This window comes from Chiloscyllium punctatum, chromosome 9, assembly GCF_047496795.1.
Source record: "Chiloscyllium punctatum isolate Juve2018m chromosome 9, sChiPun1.3, whole genome shotgun sequence".
Classification (NCBI taxonomy): Eukaryota; Metazoa; Chordata; class Chondrichthyes; order Orectolobiformes; family Hemiscylliidae; genus Chiloscyllium; species Chiloscyllium punctatum.
The window spans coordinates 32,644,211-32,660,303 of NC_092747.1; the positions used below are offsets into that span (position 1 = coordinate 32,644,211).

Here is a 16,093-nt window from a genome sequence, read left to right on the forward strand (position 1 = left end):
AAGCACCAGAAACTTTTGATAATGGACTGGACGTGTGGAATGACATTGCACTCAGCATGAAGTAGTACACCATCATTAGCCTTCGCATGTACTTTTGAACTGCCATAATGGTTTATTGCTTGTGTGAAGGAACAATTACTTTGCTGTCAGTTTTGTCATTTCATTATTCATTTCTATTTCAACTGGAGCATATAGACTTATTTATATTCTGTCAGAACTGTACAGGGTCACATGTACTACCCTGTTCTTTAATTTTAACATAGGTAACAAATGCAAATGAACTAACTACCCAACAGGGCTGATAGATGGCATGTGGTGACATTTTCCAGTAGGCACAAGACAGTATCAACTGGATAAAGGACATAAGTCCAACAAAATCATGCAAAAGGACAGATTATGCCAAATCAAGATTATGCAAACTAGGATTTTATGTTAACACACCTGGCTTATGAACAGCACAAAGCCTATCCTCTTCATCAATGACTATAGTAGCCATCCCTGATGCCAACGTCTCCTCCTCTGCTGTTGGATCGACAATGAATATTGTGCTTTTTTAAAAGAGAAACCTTTTTAGAATATTCAAACTATCAGTTTCTCCCACAAAAACTTGCTTCCTAGCTTCAGTAATTCATATTACAATTTTGTATTTTGCAATAATAGCATAGATCGCAAACTGCAGTTCTTCTGTAATAATGCAAATTTATACCTGTGTGCATACAGCCAAGTATGCAATAGATTTCAATTAAAATTCCACGAAAAACAAGTTTAAAAAAACATGGTTTGGCACCATTATGACATTCAGATTGTACAATGAATTATTATAATAATCCCCAAATGTATCTGTCATTTACCATTGATGAAAAAAAAGAGTACAGTGAAGTAAGGTCTAGAGTTCAATTCTATTAAAATATTATTTAAAGAAATTAAAATTGTGGCATTTGGAATATTCCAATTACTGATAATTTTGTTTATTTATATAGACCTTAAATAATCAATTTTTAAAAAATAATACTAATAAAAATTCTGGTGAAAAGCTGTTGAATATTGGTCATTCGTCTTTGGGTCAGCATTCAAGCTTACTTTGATGAGACAAAAGCCTGCTTTACATACTGTCTAGCACCCTTCATGGATAATCAATGCCTTCAGGACAGTCTGAAGCATTCCGCTTCTTCCCTTGTAGAGGCTACATCAAATGTCTAACGACCACTACCCTCCTCCACTTTGCTGAACTTGTTCTCACATTGAGTGAGTTATTGTTCAAATCCACTTACACACTCCAAATACAAGGTATTTCATAGTCTGGGTTCTGGCTATGCTTCTCTTTTTTTTAAATGGAACATTCTTTCCATTCCCTCACACCTTTTTATCCAAACACTTGAGTATCAGTCATTCCCTGCTTTTGCCTTCAAAATTTCATCAACTTCACTTCCAATTTGTAACCTTCTCTTGCCTTCACATAGTCCATCTCCTACTCTTTGATTCTTTGCCTCCATGTCCAGTGATAGCTGACTAACCTCCATTTACCAGGAGTAAAACGTTTTTGGGTATCGCACTGGGATTTCAATCTAGATTCAGGTGACTATCAGCAACTATACACTGCTATCTCACTCATAAGTGACTTTAAAAGAAATACTTCAAACATCAGAAAGTTGTCTTTCTATAGCACTCTTGTTGAGCAAGTTTAATTTGTTAGAAACATAAAGAGGAGCTGGAGTAAGTCACTTAAGTCTTTGAGCTTGTTGTGCCATGTAACAAGAATTTGGCTGGTAATCTATCTGAATTCCACATTCCTGTACTATCCACTTCTCAATGAAGAGATTTCTCCTCATCAAAGACCTAAAATTGCTGATCCATTCTGAGACTGTGACCCTGTGTCCTAGATTTCCCTACCATCTGGTCAAGCTTCCCATAATAAATGAATTACTTATTATTTTAAACTCAAGGGAATACAGGTCTAAGTATATATCATCTTTCCTCAGATCAACTCCCTTTCTGCAACAAATCTGACTATTGGACTTTCATTGCTCTTCTAGGAGTGGCCTCACTAATACTGGTACAATTGTAGTTAGACATCTTTACTGTTATATGCTATCTCTTTATAATAAATGCATGCACATACTTAACAGAGCAAATACGGTGTGGTAACTGTGTGCTAGTTCTCTGTGTTTCACATACAAGACACGCCAGGTTCCTCAATGTACATTTTTCCCAGTCTTTCACCATTTTCCTACTGAAATAAATAACTCCACACTCTGCTTTCCATTTGACATTTCCCTCTCATTTATGCTGAATTTATCCTCAGGTTAGTTTCTCAACTAACTTTCAATCTGCAGCAAACTTGGAGAGGTAACACTGAATCCTCTCAACAATGTTGTTAGTAGATCATAAACAGCTGAATTCCATATATTGAGTCTAGGTTAGAATGATGCTGGAAAAAGCACAGCTGGTCAGGCAGCATCAGAGGAGCAGAAAAATTCGACATTTTGGGCAAAAGTCCTTCATCACTGTTCTTTTCCACCACCACTCTAATCTAGACTCTGATTTCCAGCATCTGCAGTCCTCACTTTTGCCTTCCACGTATTGCTCCTTGCTCTAAACTGCTAAATACAGATTGCCAACCTGAAAATGTTCCTGCTCTGTAGTTTGACTATTAACCAATCCTGAATCTGAGCCGACATACTACTCCAACTCCACGAATCCTAATTTTGTGAATTAAGCTCTTATGTAGTATCCTATCACAAGATTTTCTGAAAATCCAATGGGCCTATGATTACTTTCCATAATCTCTTCCTACATCCATAAAATATTTCTGTTTTCACACTTTGCCAATCAACTCTCCTATTATTTTTTCTTATTCCCATTTGATTTTCTCGGTCCTTTGAATCATAGAATCCCTACAGCACAGATAGAGGCCATTTGGCCATCAAGTGTGCACCGACCCTCCAAAGAGCATCTCACCAGACTCTGCCACCAACCCTGTAACCCTGCATTTTCCATGGCTAATCCACCTAACCTGCACATCCCTGGACAATACGAGGCAATTTAGCATGGCCAATCCATTTAAACACATCTTTGGACTGTGGGAGGAAACCTATGCAGACATGGGGAAACTCCACACAGACAGGCACCTGTGCCAAATCCTCAATCCTCAGGCTTACTACTCAGGCAATATTATAAGCTTATTCCTTTAATCAATTAGTAACATTTAATTCCTGTTGTTAGCCATACTCAAACAATTCTTTTTGCATTCCAGGCATTGCATTTGTTACAAATTATATATTAATTGTATTTCTAAACTTGAACCAAGAAGGTTAAATTTAAGACATTACTTGTTTATCATACTTTAATTTTACTACTTTTTTCTATTCCAAGTGAAATAAAGATGGAGAATGATCTCTACCAATCACACAGAGATAAAGTTGGGCAGATTCACAGATGGTATCTAATATCTTTGAATAAAAAGGAGATTGGAGATAGAGTTCAACACTTCCAATCACTGCAAAGCAGGAATCAACTTAGCCAATAGAATACGGAAAGATGTAGCCAAAACAAAAGGAGTAAAATTCAAAGGAAATCACGCTTAAACTGTATAATGCACTTGTTCAATTCTGGTCATTAGAAAAATTATACATTCAAATTGGGGAAGACTTTAAGCCATTTAGAAGATTTTAAAACTTTAAGCTATAAGACTTTTAAAAATGGAGAGACTTTGGTTTGACCGAATAGCTAGACGACAGCCAAATACAATTCCTGAATGATACTTTAAATTTGGAATTAAAAATCACACAACATCAGATTATAGTCCAACAGGTTTAAATGGAAGCACACTAGCTTTCGGAGCATTGTTCCTTCATCAGGTGGTTGAAGATAGGGTACACAAAGTCAAGCTGGTAAAATTTAGGACTGATTTCAGGAAGTTATTAATAACAAAAAGTAACAATATGTGAATTAGATGTTCAGATGGGACAGTGGACACAGTTTTTAAAAAATTACAAACTACCTCCACCTCCCTGACATTGTAATGAATGGAAGGTATTTCTAGATGGATGAAATAAAGCTGACTGCCTTTAGTAATGTGCGCTGTGACATGATCAATAAATTGTCTTCATAATGGTTGTATCGCACTAGATGATTTTGAAAAAAGGATAACCCAGTCATAAGAATACAGCATAATCTCAAAATGATGTTATAAACAGTGTTACAATACATTCACATTCAAATGTAACTTACTCATCAAAAATTGCAAAAGATGTAGCAACTGGATGCTTTCTGATATTCAGTTGATTTTTCTGATTCATGTTAACTTCTGCCAAACCAGTTTCCTCACTGATCGATACTGCTGGTAATTGTACTGCAGACAAAGAACAGTTAATTCGGAGTAATTTTCCAGAATTAGAAACAGCCGGAAAATGTTGCTATAGGTTTTACTAGAAATTAATGTGAAAAGCAAACTGTTTCATTATGTTGGACTTCTGAAAACACTGCTCTTTTACAAATATTACACATTTCAAAAATGTACACTCTGCTGTACAAACCAGTTAAACTCAAGAAAATGTTGCTGCACAAAGATCTAATCATCCCACCAACCTGTTTCTTTCCTTACACACCCAGCTAAATAAAATGCTTAATGCCCAACTGCTTTAATATTTATCTTAAGAGAATGGAAAGTTCGTCATATAAAGTTCCAGATCTTTACTAATAACAATTAAAAACTCCTGTCACTGACAAGTTAATGAATGAACTGCACGAAACAGCAACAGACAAAAATTCAGCTAAGTGCAGTTTGCACCACAGCATAAATAATAAAATGGTAAGCATCGAGAAGTGGCAAAGAAGAGGTAACACCCAGAGAAAAAGGGAAAAAAAGCACACTGAAATATAATATACTTATTTTCACATGCCTCGCTTCTCATTTATTGCCATACACAACTGGTTATTTCTTTTGGTTGGACAGCTGGTTTGTGATGCAGAGCCTCCAACAGTTCGGGTTCAATTCCCATACTGGCTGAAGTCACTATAAAGGGTCCCATTTTGCCAACCACCTTTCTTGCCTGAGGCATGCTGACCCTTAAGTTAAACCGTCACTAGTTGTCTCTCTCTAATGAGAGAGCAGCCCTATAGTAACTTTACCTTATCCAAAATAAACAGCAGTTTAATACAAATATTTCATGTGGAAACTTCTTTAAATTCTGCAATGATTAAACATTAACATTGCATATTGAATCCATTTCATGAGTTCCACGGTGAGGTAGTGATGTGAAAAAATTTAAGTCAGGGTCTCCACTTGCTGAATTTCCAAATCTGGCTAGGCTGCTGAGTGGAGGCAACTGATTTACAGGGAAAGATTAAATAAATGTGTGTTTTATTTTAAGAACATTGGCATCCTCACCATTTTTCAGTGCTGCTAGCAGGGCTATGATACAGGCATCCAATAAGTTTCCATCATAATCTAAGCACACCATGTCACAATATACAACCCAAGCAAGCTGAAAGAAAAGCAAAATACAGATACATCAATACTCAGATTTATAATGTGTTGCTGAACCAAAATAATCCTCTATTGCTGTAGTATAATTAAGATGCACACAAAGTATCCAATGCACAGATACAGACGCAACCACATACTGCTAAGAGTGCTACAATTTCTCTCAGTATACTTGGTGATGTATAATAAAAACAGCCAGGTTTCATGGTACTATTCTTACAAACCCCTAAGGGCTGAAGAATCAGTGTGGACTTGTTGGGCCGAACGGCCTGTTTTCATACTGTAGGGAATCTAATCTAAAAAACAAGAGTAAATTATGAAATACACCTAAATATCCCACTGAAAGTCATTAAGCTCACATGAACAACATTCACTTCAGTGGGACACTCAAAGGTACAAACATACCCCATGGAGGAACCTTGGTTCAAGCATGCCCAACTAACCTCCACTCATTAACTTTGGTATCCTGCATGGATGTATTCTTGGCCCCTCTTATTTGTCATCCAATGCTGCCCCTTCGTGACATCATCCAAAAGTACTGCATTAGTTTTCACATGTGATGATACCCAGCTCAACCCATAATCTTTCCACTCCTCCACTATGTATCTGACATCCAGAGTGGGAATAAGCTGAAATTTCCTCCAAGTAAATATCTATAAGATTTAAGCCAATGATTTTAGTTCTCATTTCAAATGCCATTCCCTACCAACTCCATTCCTCTCCCTGCAGACGATCCAAACTTAAGCCAGTTCCTTCATAAGCTCAGTTTCACATTTGATCCGGAGATAATTTTCTGCCCTCATTATCATAGGGTCTATATGTTTCCAGCTCTGTAGTATCACCTGGCTTTGCCAGTCACAGTTCATTAGCTGCAAAAATCATAATTCCCGTCAACATTGATAATAGATTTACAGAAACTTAAAACAAAAGTAGGTCATTGAGACCTTTGAGCCTGTTTTGCTCATCTAACTGATGACTGATCATCTCACTCAGTACCCTGTTCCCGCTTTCTCCCCATAACCTTTGACAGCGTTAGCCTTAAGAACTATATCTGACACTTTCTTGAAAACATTCAATGTTTAGCCTCCACTGCTTTCAAGAGTAAAGAATTCCATTGGTTGATCACTCTGGGTAAAGAAATTTTCTATCATCTCATTCCTAAAAGGCCTACCCTATGTACTGTCACAAAGTTAGTCCTTTTTTTCTATAAGCTGTCCTTGGCTCAAGGATACTCTGTCGTTGATATTATTCAGAGGCATAATAAACCAGGCCGGGTTCCGATTAGACTGGTTTGATAGAGATGAAAAAGGTTTTGACAGGCCTTTTGCTTATATGTGAACAGATGAGACTTCAGGCCAAAGTGGTCATGTTTTAGAAGTGACCTGTATAATGAAAGGGGAGTGGTCCACTTTCTAGCTGAGCAGTTTAGTTCAGTCCAGAACTAGTTGGGAGTTCAGCAGTGAGCTGCGTGGAAGCAAATTCTCTCTTTCTGCCCTACTAACCTCAAACTGTAAGCATGTGTCCCATTTGTGGGTTTTTTGGGGTTTTGCTTATTGGGACTGTTATATTCAGAACAGCAGAATTAAGTCTAGTTTGGATAGACTGAGTTCTGTAGGGTTCTTTATTCTGTTCTTTGTGTTTCATGGTGTAATTTTGTGAGTAAATCTTTTTGTCTGTTTTAAACGTGGTAGGCAACCTCACTAACTTACTCTGGGTAATTTTCACTGTACGCTTATCGAAACAAATTGCGAAGTTATGGTCTGGGCTGCCTGCTAACGAATGTTTTGAGTGGTCTGGCCTAGTTCATAACAGTACTTAGACTGAGACCCCTGGTACTGGACTGCACAGTCCTGGTGAAGACCCCTCCTGTGTTTAGCTTGTCTAGCTATGTTCGATTTTTATAGGTTTCTGTGGGATCCACCTTCCCCCCCCCCCCCCCCCACCAATTCTTCAAAACCCCAGCAAATGTAGTCCTAACCAATCCAGTCTCTCTTCATATGATAGCCCTGCAATCTCAGGAATCAGTCTGATAAGCCTTTGTTAACCCCCTCAATAGTGAGAATATCACTTCTCAGATAAAGTAACCAAAGTTGCACACTCCAGGTATGGTCTCAGCAAGGCCCTATACAACTGCAGCAAGGCATCCCTGCTCATTACTAGAATCCTCTCACTATATTAAGGACAACATATTATTTACCTTCTTCACCGCCTGCTACACCTGCTTGCTTACTTTCAACAACTGATGTAGAACGATACTTAGGTCTCATCGTACCACCCCCTTTCCCAATCTGTCATCTTGTTTTTACTACCAAAGTGAATAATCTCACACATGTCCACATTATACTTCATCAGCCATCCATTTGCCCACAGTCAACTTGTCCAAATCTCAATGAAGCATCTCTACATCCTCCTCAGAATTCACTCTCCCACCCAGCTTGTGTCTTCTGCAAACTGGAGATACTACATTTTGTCTCATCTATATCATCAATATTTAGTGAATAGCTCAGGTGCAAACACTGATCCCTATAGAATCCCATTAGTCACTGGCTGCCACTCAAAAAGATGTTTGCTCCTATTATTTGTTCCTTGTCCGCCAACTAGTTGTCTATCCACGTCAGTACAGTACCCCCAATTCCATGCACTTTAATTTTACATGCTAATCTCTTATGTAGGACCTTATCAAAAGCTTTCTGAAAAAGTATGCTGGACATCTCTATGACTCAACTATTCCAAGGAACTTCTAGCTGTCTCCCACATTCTACCTTTTGTCAACTTGAGGTCATCCAAAATTCTGCTTCCCATGTTGAGTCTTGTAGCAAGTTCCATTGCCCTATCACTGCTGTGCTCTCTGGCCTATGTAAACTCTCAGTCGAACAACCTCAAAATACTCACTGTTTTCAAATCTGTCCCTTAAAATAATCAACAGCATTTATGTTAATAGATGGGAGGAGAGTGTGACTAATCATTCAGAATGGCAAACACCCGTGCATCAAGCTGCACAAACACAACTTCTTATCCATGGGTCAAAGCAGCACAAGCAAAGGATCGAAAGGAAACTAAACCTTGCATTTCAAATCCCTTTACCTGGAATGATGTCCTGCCTAAAGATACAGGTTGAGAATCAATCTGTCACATGGAGACCTCTAGTGACTAGAGGTCAGCTCAAGTTCTCAAATGCCCTCTCCACAACACTCTATTCTATTGTTCAGATCTGGGAAATAACAGACAATCCCATGTAATGAGAAACTGAACATAGGAACTCTCTTACTCGGTCTTTGCATTCTTAGAACAGACAGCTAACGTCTCACACAAGCTTGATTTCAAATATTAAACACAATTCTCTAGTATAAAAATTTGCTAGTTTGTTTTGAATTTAATGGTTAGTTGTGATAGTGTTAAATATAATGTAATCATCAGCAAACAAACCAACTTATGGACCTAACAATAGAGGAAAGCTCATTGGTGAAACAGCTGAAGGGCCAAGGATGCCATCCTGAAAAATCTTTGCAGCAATGTCATGTGGCCAAGATAATTAGTATATGACAGACATATCCCTTTGTATTAGATGTCACTTCGACCAGTAAACAGTTTTTCCTGCTGCCCATTGGTGGAGATTTTACCAGGGTTCCTTCATCCTAATACTCAGTCAATGCTACCTTTAGATCAATGGCAGTCACTGTCACTTCATTCTACAATTTACCACTTGTCTTTGTGGAGTAAGACTGCACTGAAGTCATGAAGTGATTGGTCCTGGTAGAACCAAAACTGAGCACTAGTGAGCAAAGTACTTAATAGCAACTAGAACTTGTATTTATGCAGCATCTTTAAAGAATTCAAAATGCTAGCATCAAACTCTACCACTGAATTTTACTTACCTTCCCTTTTTCAATGCAGAGGTCCTCCTTTTGTATGATCTGTGAACTATATTTTTGAGAAAAAAAGTTCACAAATGTTACATTTATCACACTGCTCTATTTTTAAAATATTTTAATATGCAACAGGACAAAAATAATTTGTTCAGTTACTGATGCAAATGAGATTCTTACTTTTCTATGACATCATAAATAAATTGACTCGCTGCTTGTGCTTGTTCGCTGGGAGGGCCAGGTCGAAACCTCGATGAACATAATGGTGGTAAATCTACATTTGGCACTGTTTTAAAATAAAAGGTTCTTGCGTTATTTTTGCCATGTGCTCTTGCAGAGGAAAACAGAAACAAAAGTCAGCTATTCACCTTCAAACTCATTCTACCATTGAATTAAGATCATGGTTGATCAGAATTTGAACTCTATTTAGCCACCTCACTGCATTTTTCCTTGCTACCCTTACTCACAACATATCTCAGCCATAAAACTTTCAACTGATCCAAAATCCATAGCCTTATGGGGCAAGAGATTTCCAGATTTTCACTGTCCTTGTGCATAAAAGGATCACTATTAAATGGCCTAGCTACAATTTTAAGATTATGGTCTTCTCCTCTAGATGTCCAGCCAAAGAAATAGTCTTTCTGTATTGACCCCTATCAAAATTAAATCATTTTTAATACCTTGATTAGATCACCAGAACCGTCACTTTAGAAAGAAGAATAAAAAAGCAGAATATTAAAAGGGTAAACGTCTGCAGATTTCTAAAGTGCAGAACTATCCAGGCATTCTAAGGCAGGTTACAAAGAGTTAGCATACTGCTAAGCACATAATCAAAGAGGATACTGGGATGCTATCCTTTATTACAAGAAAATTGAAGATATAATGCTGTAATGCAGGGCATAGGTGAGATCACATCCTGAATACCATTCAGTTTTGATCTCCTTATTGGAGTAAAAATGTAAATGCATTGGAGACGGTTCAGAGTACATTTACTGGATTGATATCTGGAACGAAGGGTGTTTATAAGGAACGGTTAAACAGGCTAGGCTTGTTTTCACTGAAGTCTAGAAGAGCAAAGGGAGATTTGAGTATAGTTTATTAGATCTTGAATGATTCAGAAAAAGTGGATATGGAAATGATGTTCATTCTTGAGGATGGGCCCAGAACTGCAGAACACTTTTAAAAATAGGGTCACTCTTTAAAGATGGAAATGAGGAGAATTTTGCTCTTCCAGAGAGCTGTACAACTTTGGAACACAGCGCCTTAGGAAGTGATGGAGGTGGGGGTTACTGAATATTTTAAGGCAAAGGCTGATTGATTCCATTGTTCAAAAGGGGTCAAAGGTTATCAGCAAACAGATGGGAATTTGGAATTTGGAACAAACAGATCAGCCATGACCTTACTGAATGGTGGAACAGATTTGAAGTGTTGTATGACCTATTTCTACTCTAAATCAGTACTTGATATGTTCTGAACTCCACGAAATGCAAATCAAGTTTATGCTACTTTTCTTATACTTCAAACTGTTCACAGTATCCCTTCATTACCAATTACATTTCAAGAGTTTCCTCCCCAAAATCTGACCCAAGATGTGAAAATGAATTGAGGCACCATTCTCTCACTTTGTATTCTGACCCAGTTGAAATAGGACCCTAAGTTTTCATCAGCCTTTTTGATTATATTCTACATAAGTTTAAGCACTTTGTACACTTGAATAGTTAAATCTCTTTACTACTCCCTAACTCATTTAACCAGAAGTTAATGCAGTGCTACAGGTAGTGCCAGCTGACTTGTATTCTATTAAGTTGCTGAAATGTGAGATATTTTCAGTCTGCACTATTAGAAGGATATGAGGCTATCTAGTAGGACTTGAAGGCTCTGCAACAATTTCTAGTAAGACTAAATGGTAATTTGGAGTTTCATATCTGGAAGTTTCAAGTCAGTCAACTCGTGTTAATGAACAAAGGAACACTTACTTGCAGCTTCAAACAGAATATAAAATTAACTGGAAAAGGATTTTAAGTGTATAAAAGATGACAAATACATAAACATGCTAGAAATCCAGTCGAGGACAATAGGAACCTAACTGGTCACTGGGATGAGAAGCTACAAATCAACTGTTTCTAGCCACTTTAACGTTACTGATCATCATCAACTTCTAAAATCTGATGGAAGGCTGTTGATTGATAGAGCAACTAAGACAGTTAGGCTTGGACACTACCTTGGGAAACTCTACTGAGATGTCCTGGGGTTGATACAAGCAGCGTCCAACAACCATCACCTTTTATGCTAGTTATGATTCAACCAACTAAAGAAATCAAGAGTATGGTGCTGGAAAAGCACAGCAGGTCAGGCAGCATCTAAGGAGCAGGAGAATCGACATTTCAGGAACAAGGCTAGGGGGCAGTACCAGGGGGCTGAGAGACAAATGGGAGGAGGGCTGGGGTTGGGGGAAGGGAGGAAAAAAGAGGGTGCTGAGAATGCAATAGGTAGATGAAGGTGAGGGAGAGGGTAATAGGTCAGAGAGGAGGGTGCAGCGGATAGATGGGAAAGGTGATGGACAAGCCAAGAGGCTTGGGACTGAGACAATGTGGGGGGGAGGGGAAACGAGGAAACTGTTGAAATCCACATTGATCCCGTGTTGTTGCAGGGTCTCAAGGCAGAATATGAGGCGTTCTTCCTCCAGGCGTCGGTTGGTAAGAGTTTGGCGATGAAGAAGGTCCAGGACCTGCATGTCCTTGATGGAGTGTCATAGAGGAAACAGACCCTTCGGTCCAACCCATCCATGCCAACCAGATATCCCAACCCAATCTAGTCCCACCTGCCAGCACCCGGCCCATATCCCTCCAAACCCTTCCTATTCATATACTCATCCAAATGCCTCTGAAATGTTACAATTGTACCAGCCTCCACCACTTCCTCTGGCATCTCATTCCATATACCTACCACCCTCGGTGTGAAAAAGCTGCCCCGTAGGTCTCTTATATCTTTCCCCTCTCACTCTAAACCTATGCCCTCTAGTTCTGGACTCCTCGACACCAGGGAAAAGACTTTGCCTATTTATCCTATCCCTGCCCTTCATAATTTTGTAAATCTCTATAAGGTCACCCCTCAGCCTCCAACACTCCAGAGAAAACAGCCCCAGCCTATTCAGCCTCTCCCTATAGCTCAAATCCTCTAACCCTGGCAACATCCTTGTAAATCTTTTCCGAACACTTTCAAGTTTCACAACATCTTTCCGATAGGAAGGAGACCAGAATTGCATGCAATATTCCAACAGTGGCCTAACCAATGTCCTGTACAGCTACAATATGACCTCCCAACTCCCGTACTCAATATTCTGACCAATAAAGGAAAGCATACCAAACACCTTCACCACTATCCTATCTACCTGCAACTCCACTTTCAAGGAGCTATGAACCTGCATTCCAAGATCTCTTTGTTCAGCAACATTCTCTAGGACCTTACCAGTAAGTGTATAAGTCCTGCTAAGATTTGCTTTCCCAAAATGCAGCACCTCACATTTATCTGAATTAAACTCCATCTGCCACTTCTCAGCCCATTGGCTCATCTGGTCAAGATCCTGTTGTAATCCTCTTCGCTGTCCACTACACCTCTGATTTTGGTGTCATCTGCAAACTTGCTAACTGTACCTCTTATGCTCGCATCCAAATCATTTATGTAAATGGTAAAAAGTAGAGGACCCAGCACCGACCCTTGTGGTACTTCACTGGTCACAGGCCTCCAGTCTGAAAAACCCTCCACCACCACCCTCTGTCTGCCACCTTTGAGCTAGTTCTGTATCCAAATGGCTAGTTCTTCCTGCATTCCATGAGATCTAACCTTGCTAATCAGTCTCCCATGGGGAACCTTGTCGAACGCCTTACTGAAGTCCTTTATTCCTGATGAAGGGCTTTCACCCGAAACGTCGATTTCGCTGCTTGTTGGATGCTGCCTGAACTGCTGTGCTCTTCCAGCACCACTAATCCAGTATTTGGTTTTCAGCATCTGCAGTCATTGTTTTTACCTTGTTGATTTTAACCCTACTGCGAAGCCTCTTGCAAGGATGCCTGCCTTGAAGAAGTTTTCCTCCTCTCTCTACAAGAATCTCAGAGTCCCTCTCCCATTGCAACAGCTTTATTCCTGATGAAGGGCTTTCGCCCGAAATGTCGATTTCGCTGCTCGTTGGATGCTGCCTGAACTGCTGTGCTCTTCTAGCACCACTAATCCAGTATTTGGTTTTCAGCATCTGCAGTCATTGTTTTTACCTTACATATAGATCATGTCTACTGCTCTGCCCTCATCAATCCTCTTTGTTACTTCCTCAAAAAACTCAATCAAGTTTGTGAGACATGATTTCCTACACACAAAGCCATGTTGACTATCCCTAATCAGTCCTTGACTTTCCAAATACATGTACATCCTATCCCTCAGGATTCCCTCCAACAACTTGCCCACCACCGACATCTGGCTCACTGGTCTATAGTTCCCTGGCTTGTCCTTACCACCTTTCTTAAACAGTGGCACCACGTTAGCCAACCTCCAGTCTTCCGGCACCTCACCTGTGACTATCGATCATAGCAAATCACTTCTCTAGCTTCCCACAGAGTTCTAGGGTACACCTGATCAGGTCCTGGGGATTTATCCACCTTTACTCACTTCAACACATCCAGCACTTCCTCCTCTGTAATATGAACATTTTACAAGATTTCACCATCTATTTCCCTATAGTCTATATTTTCCATATCCTTTTCCACAGTAAATACTGATGCAAAATACTCATTTAGTATCTCCCCCATTTTCTGTGGCTCCACACAAAGGCCACAATGCTGATCTTGAGGGGCCCTATTCTCTCCCTAGTTACCCTTATGTCCTTAATGTATTTGTAAAAACTCTTTGGATTCTCCTTAATTCTATTTGCCAAAGCTATCTCATGTCCCCTTTTTGCCCTCCTGATTTCCCTCAAGTATACTCCCACTTCCTTTATACTCTAAAGATTCACTCGATCTATCCTGTCTATACCTGACATATGCTTCCTTCTTTTTCTTAAACAAACCCTCAATTTCTTTAGTCATCCAGCATTCCCTATACCTACCAGCCTTTCCTTTCACCCTGGCAGGAATATACATTTTCTGGATTCTCGTGATCTCATTTCTGAAGACTTCCCATTTTCCATCCGTCCCTTTACCTGCGAACATCTGACCCCAATCAGCTTTCGAAAGTTCTTGCCTAATACCGTCAATGCTGATGTGTTCAGCCACAGAGTGATGAGGTTGGATGGTACGGGTGTCCCAGAGATGTTCTCTGAAACAATCCGCATGGAGGCATCCTTTCTCCCTGATGTACAGGAGACCATATCGAGTGCAACGGATACAGTAAATGACATTGGTGGAGGAAGAGGTAAATTTCTGTCAGATGTGGAAGGATCCTTGTGGAGACCAACGCCTGGTGGAAGAACGACTCTGATGAAGAGCTTATGCCCGAAACGTCAATTCTGCTGCTCCTCGGATGCTGCCTGACCTGCAGTGCTTTTCCAGCACCACACTCTCGATTCTGATCTCCAGCATCTGCAGTCCTCACTTTCTACCAACCAGCTAAAGCATCCAATCTCCAGAAGTGCTGACTGCCTGTCTCATGAGGTCCCCAGCATCACAAAAGCCAGTCATAAACCAATGAGACTCAATCCATTTAATAAAGAAATGACTAGGTGAATTAGGCACAACATGGGATGTAACAACATTCTAACTATGCCACTAAAGTCTAATGGCTAGGTGCACAATTAACTCCCGACAAATCCATTTCATGGCGGCTACAACCCTGACACTGATCTAACAGTGTGCAAAATTGCACAGATATTTTTCTACACAGTGCAGGACAAATCTGATTCAGCCAATTATAATTCTATCAGTCTACTTAAAACCAAAAACACTGCGAACAAAAGCAGTGTTAGCTTGTTGTGCTAACAAGCAACAAACCCACCAATGACCTGCTCATAAATGCTCTTTTCAAACTCCATTTGGACCAAGACAAAATATGGGCAAAAGAGCTGAATATCAGAGATGAATGGGGTGTGACTGCCCTCAACATCAAAGCAGAATTTGTTGGAGTTGTGGCATCAACGTTAAATTGAACTTATTGGGAATTGAGGGAAAACCCTCCACTGCTTGGAACAGTACCTAGCAAAAAGGAAGATAATGTGGTGGTTTTAAGCCAAATCATTTTCAGCTGTGTCATCAGTGACAAGCCCTCCATCACAAAGGTTGGATGTGGGAATGTTTACTGATGATTGCAACTCATTCAATACCACTTATTACTCCTTATTTAATGAAGCAGTGTGCCCACATTCACCAAGAACCTGGATAAATTTCAGTCCTCACTTGAAATTATGGTTGCATTCCTGAAAATCGCAATTTGAAGTGAAAGAAAGTTGAAGTTAATCACAAGCTCCCATAGAAATCAACATAACAACTGGAGTTGAGTTCCTTCAGACATTTCTTGTTCAGAAAATCAAAGCAATGACTAGGTTGGCCTGCATGTATGTGATACTATGATTTCCTAGCTGAAATAACTTGTGTCATAAGTAAATCATTAAATATAAATGAAACACTGAACAGTTAAGTCTGTCAGGATGTTTCTCAACAGGAAACATCTTTAAAACATCAAGGTGAAATATGTACTTTCCTCTGAAAATAAATTGTAAAGTACAGAATAAGTAGTCGTAAATAGTATACAAAAGCTTAGT

The 16,093-nt window shown here is 39.5% G+C and overlaps 1 protein-coding gene across 1 annotated transcript in view; it reads right to left on the reverse strand.

The window, feature by feature from the left end:
- The window catches only part of exosc8 (exosome component 8), a 30,261-nt gene that overhangs the window by 829 nt on the left and 13,339 nt on the right, over nucleotides 1–16,093 (reverse strand). Inside the window, exons 6-10 of the mRNA XM_072577197.1 lie at nucleotides 9,532–9,637; nucleotides 9,361–9,406; nucleotides 5,390–5,486; nucleotides 4,231–4,351; nucleotides 442–548 (exon numbers count right to left, since the gene is read on the reverse strand). Coding sequence (XP_072433298.1) covers nucleotides 442–548; nucleotides 4,231–4,351; nucleotides 5,390–5,486; nucleotides 9,361–9,406; nucleotides 9,532–9,637 — 477 coding nt within the window. The remainder of the gene's footprint in view (nucleotides 1–441; nucleotides 549–4,230; nucleotides 4,352–5,389; nucleotides 5,487–9,360; nucleotides 9,407–9,531; nucleotides 9,638–16,093) is intronic.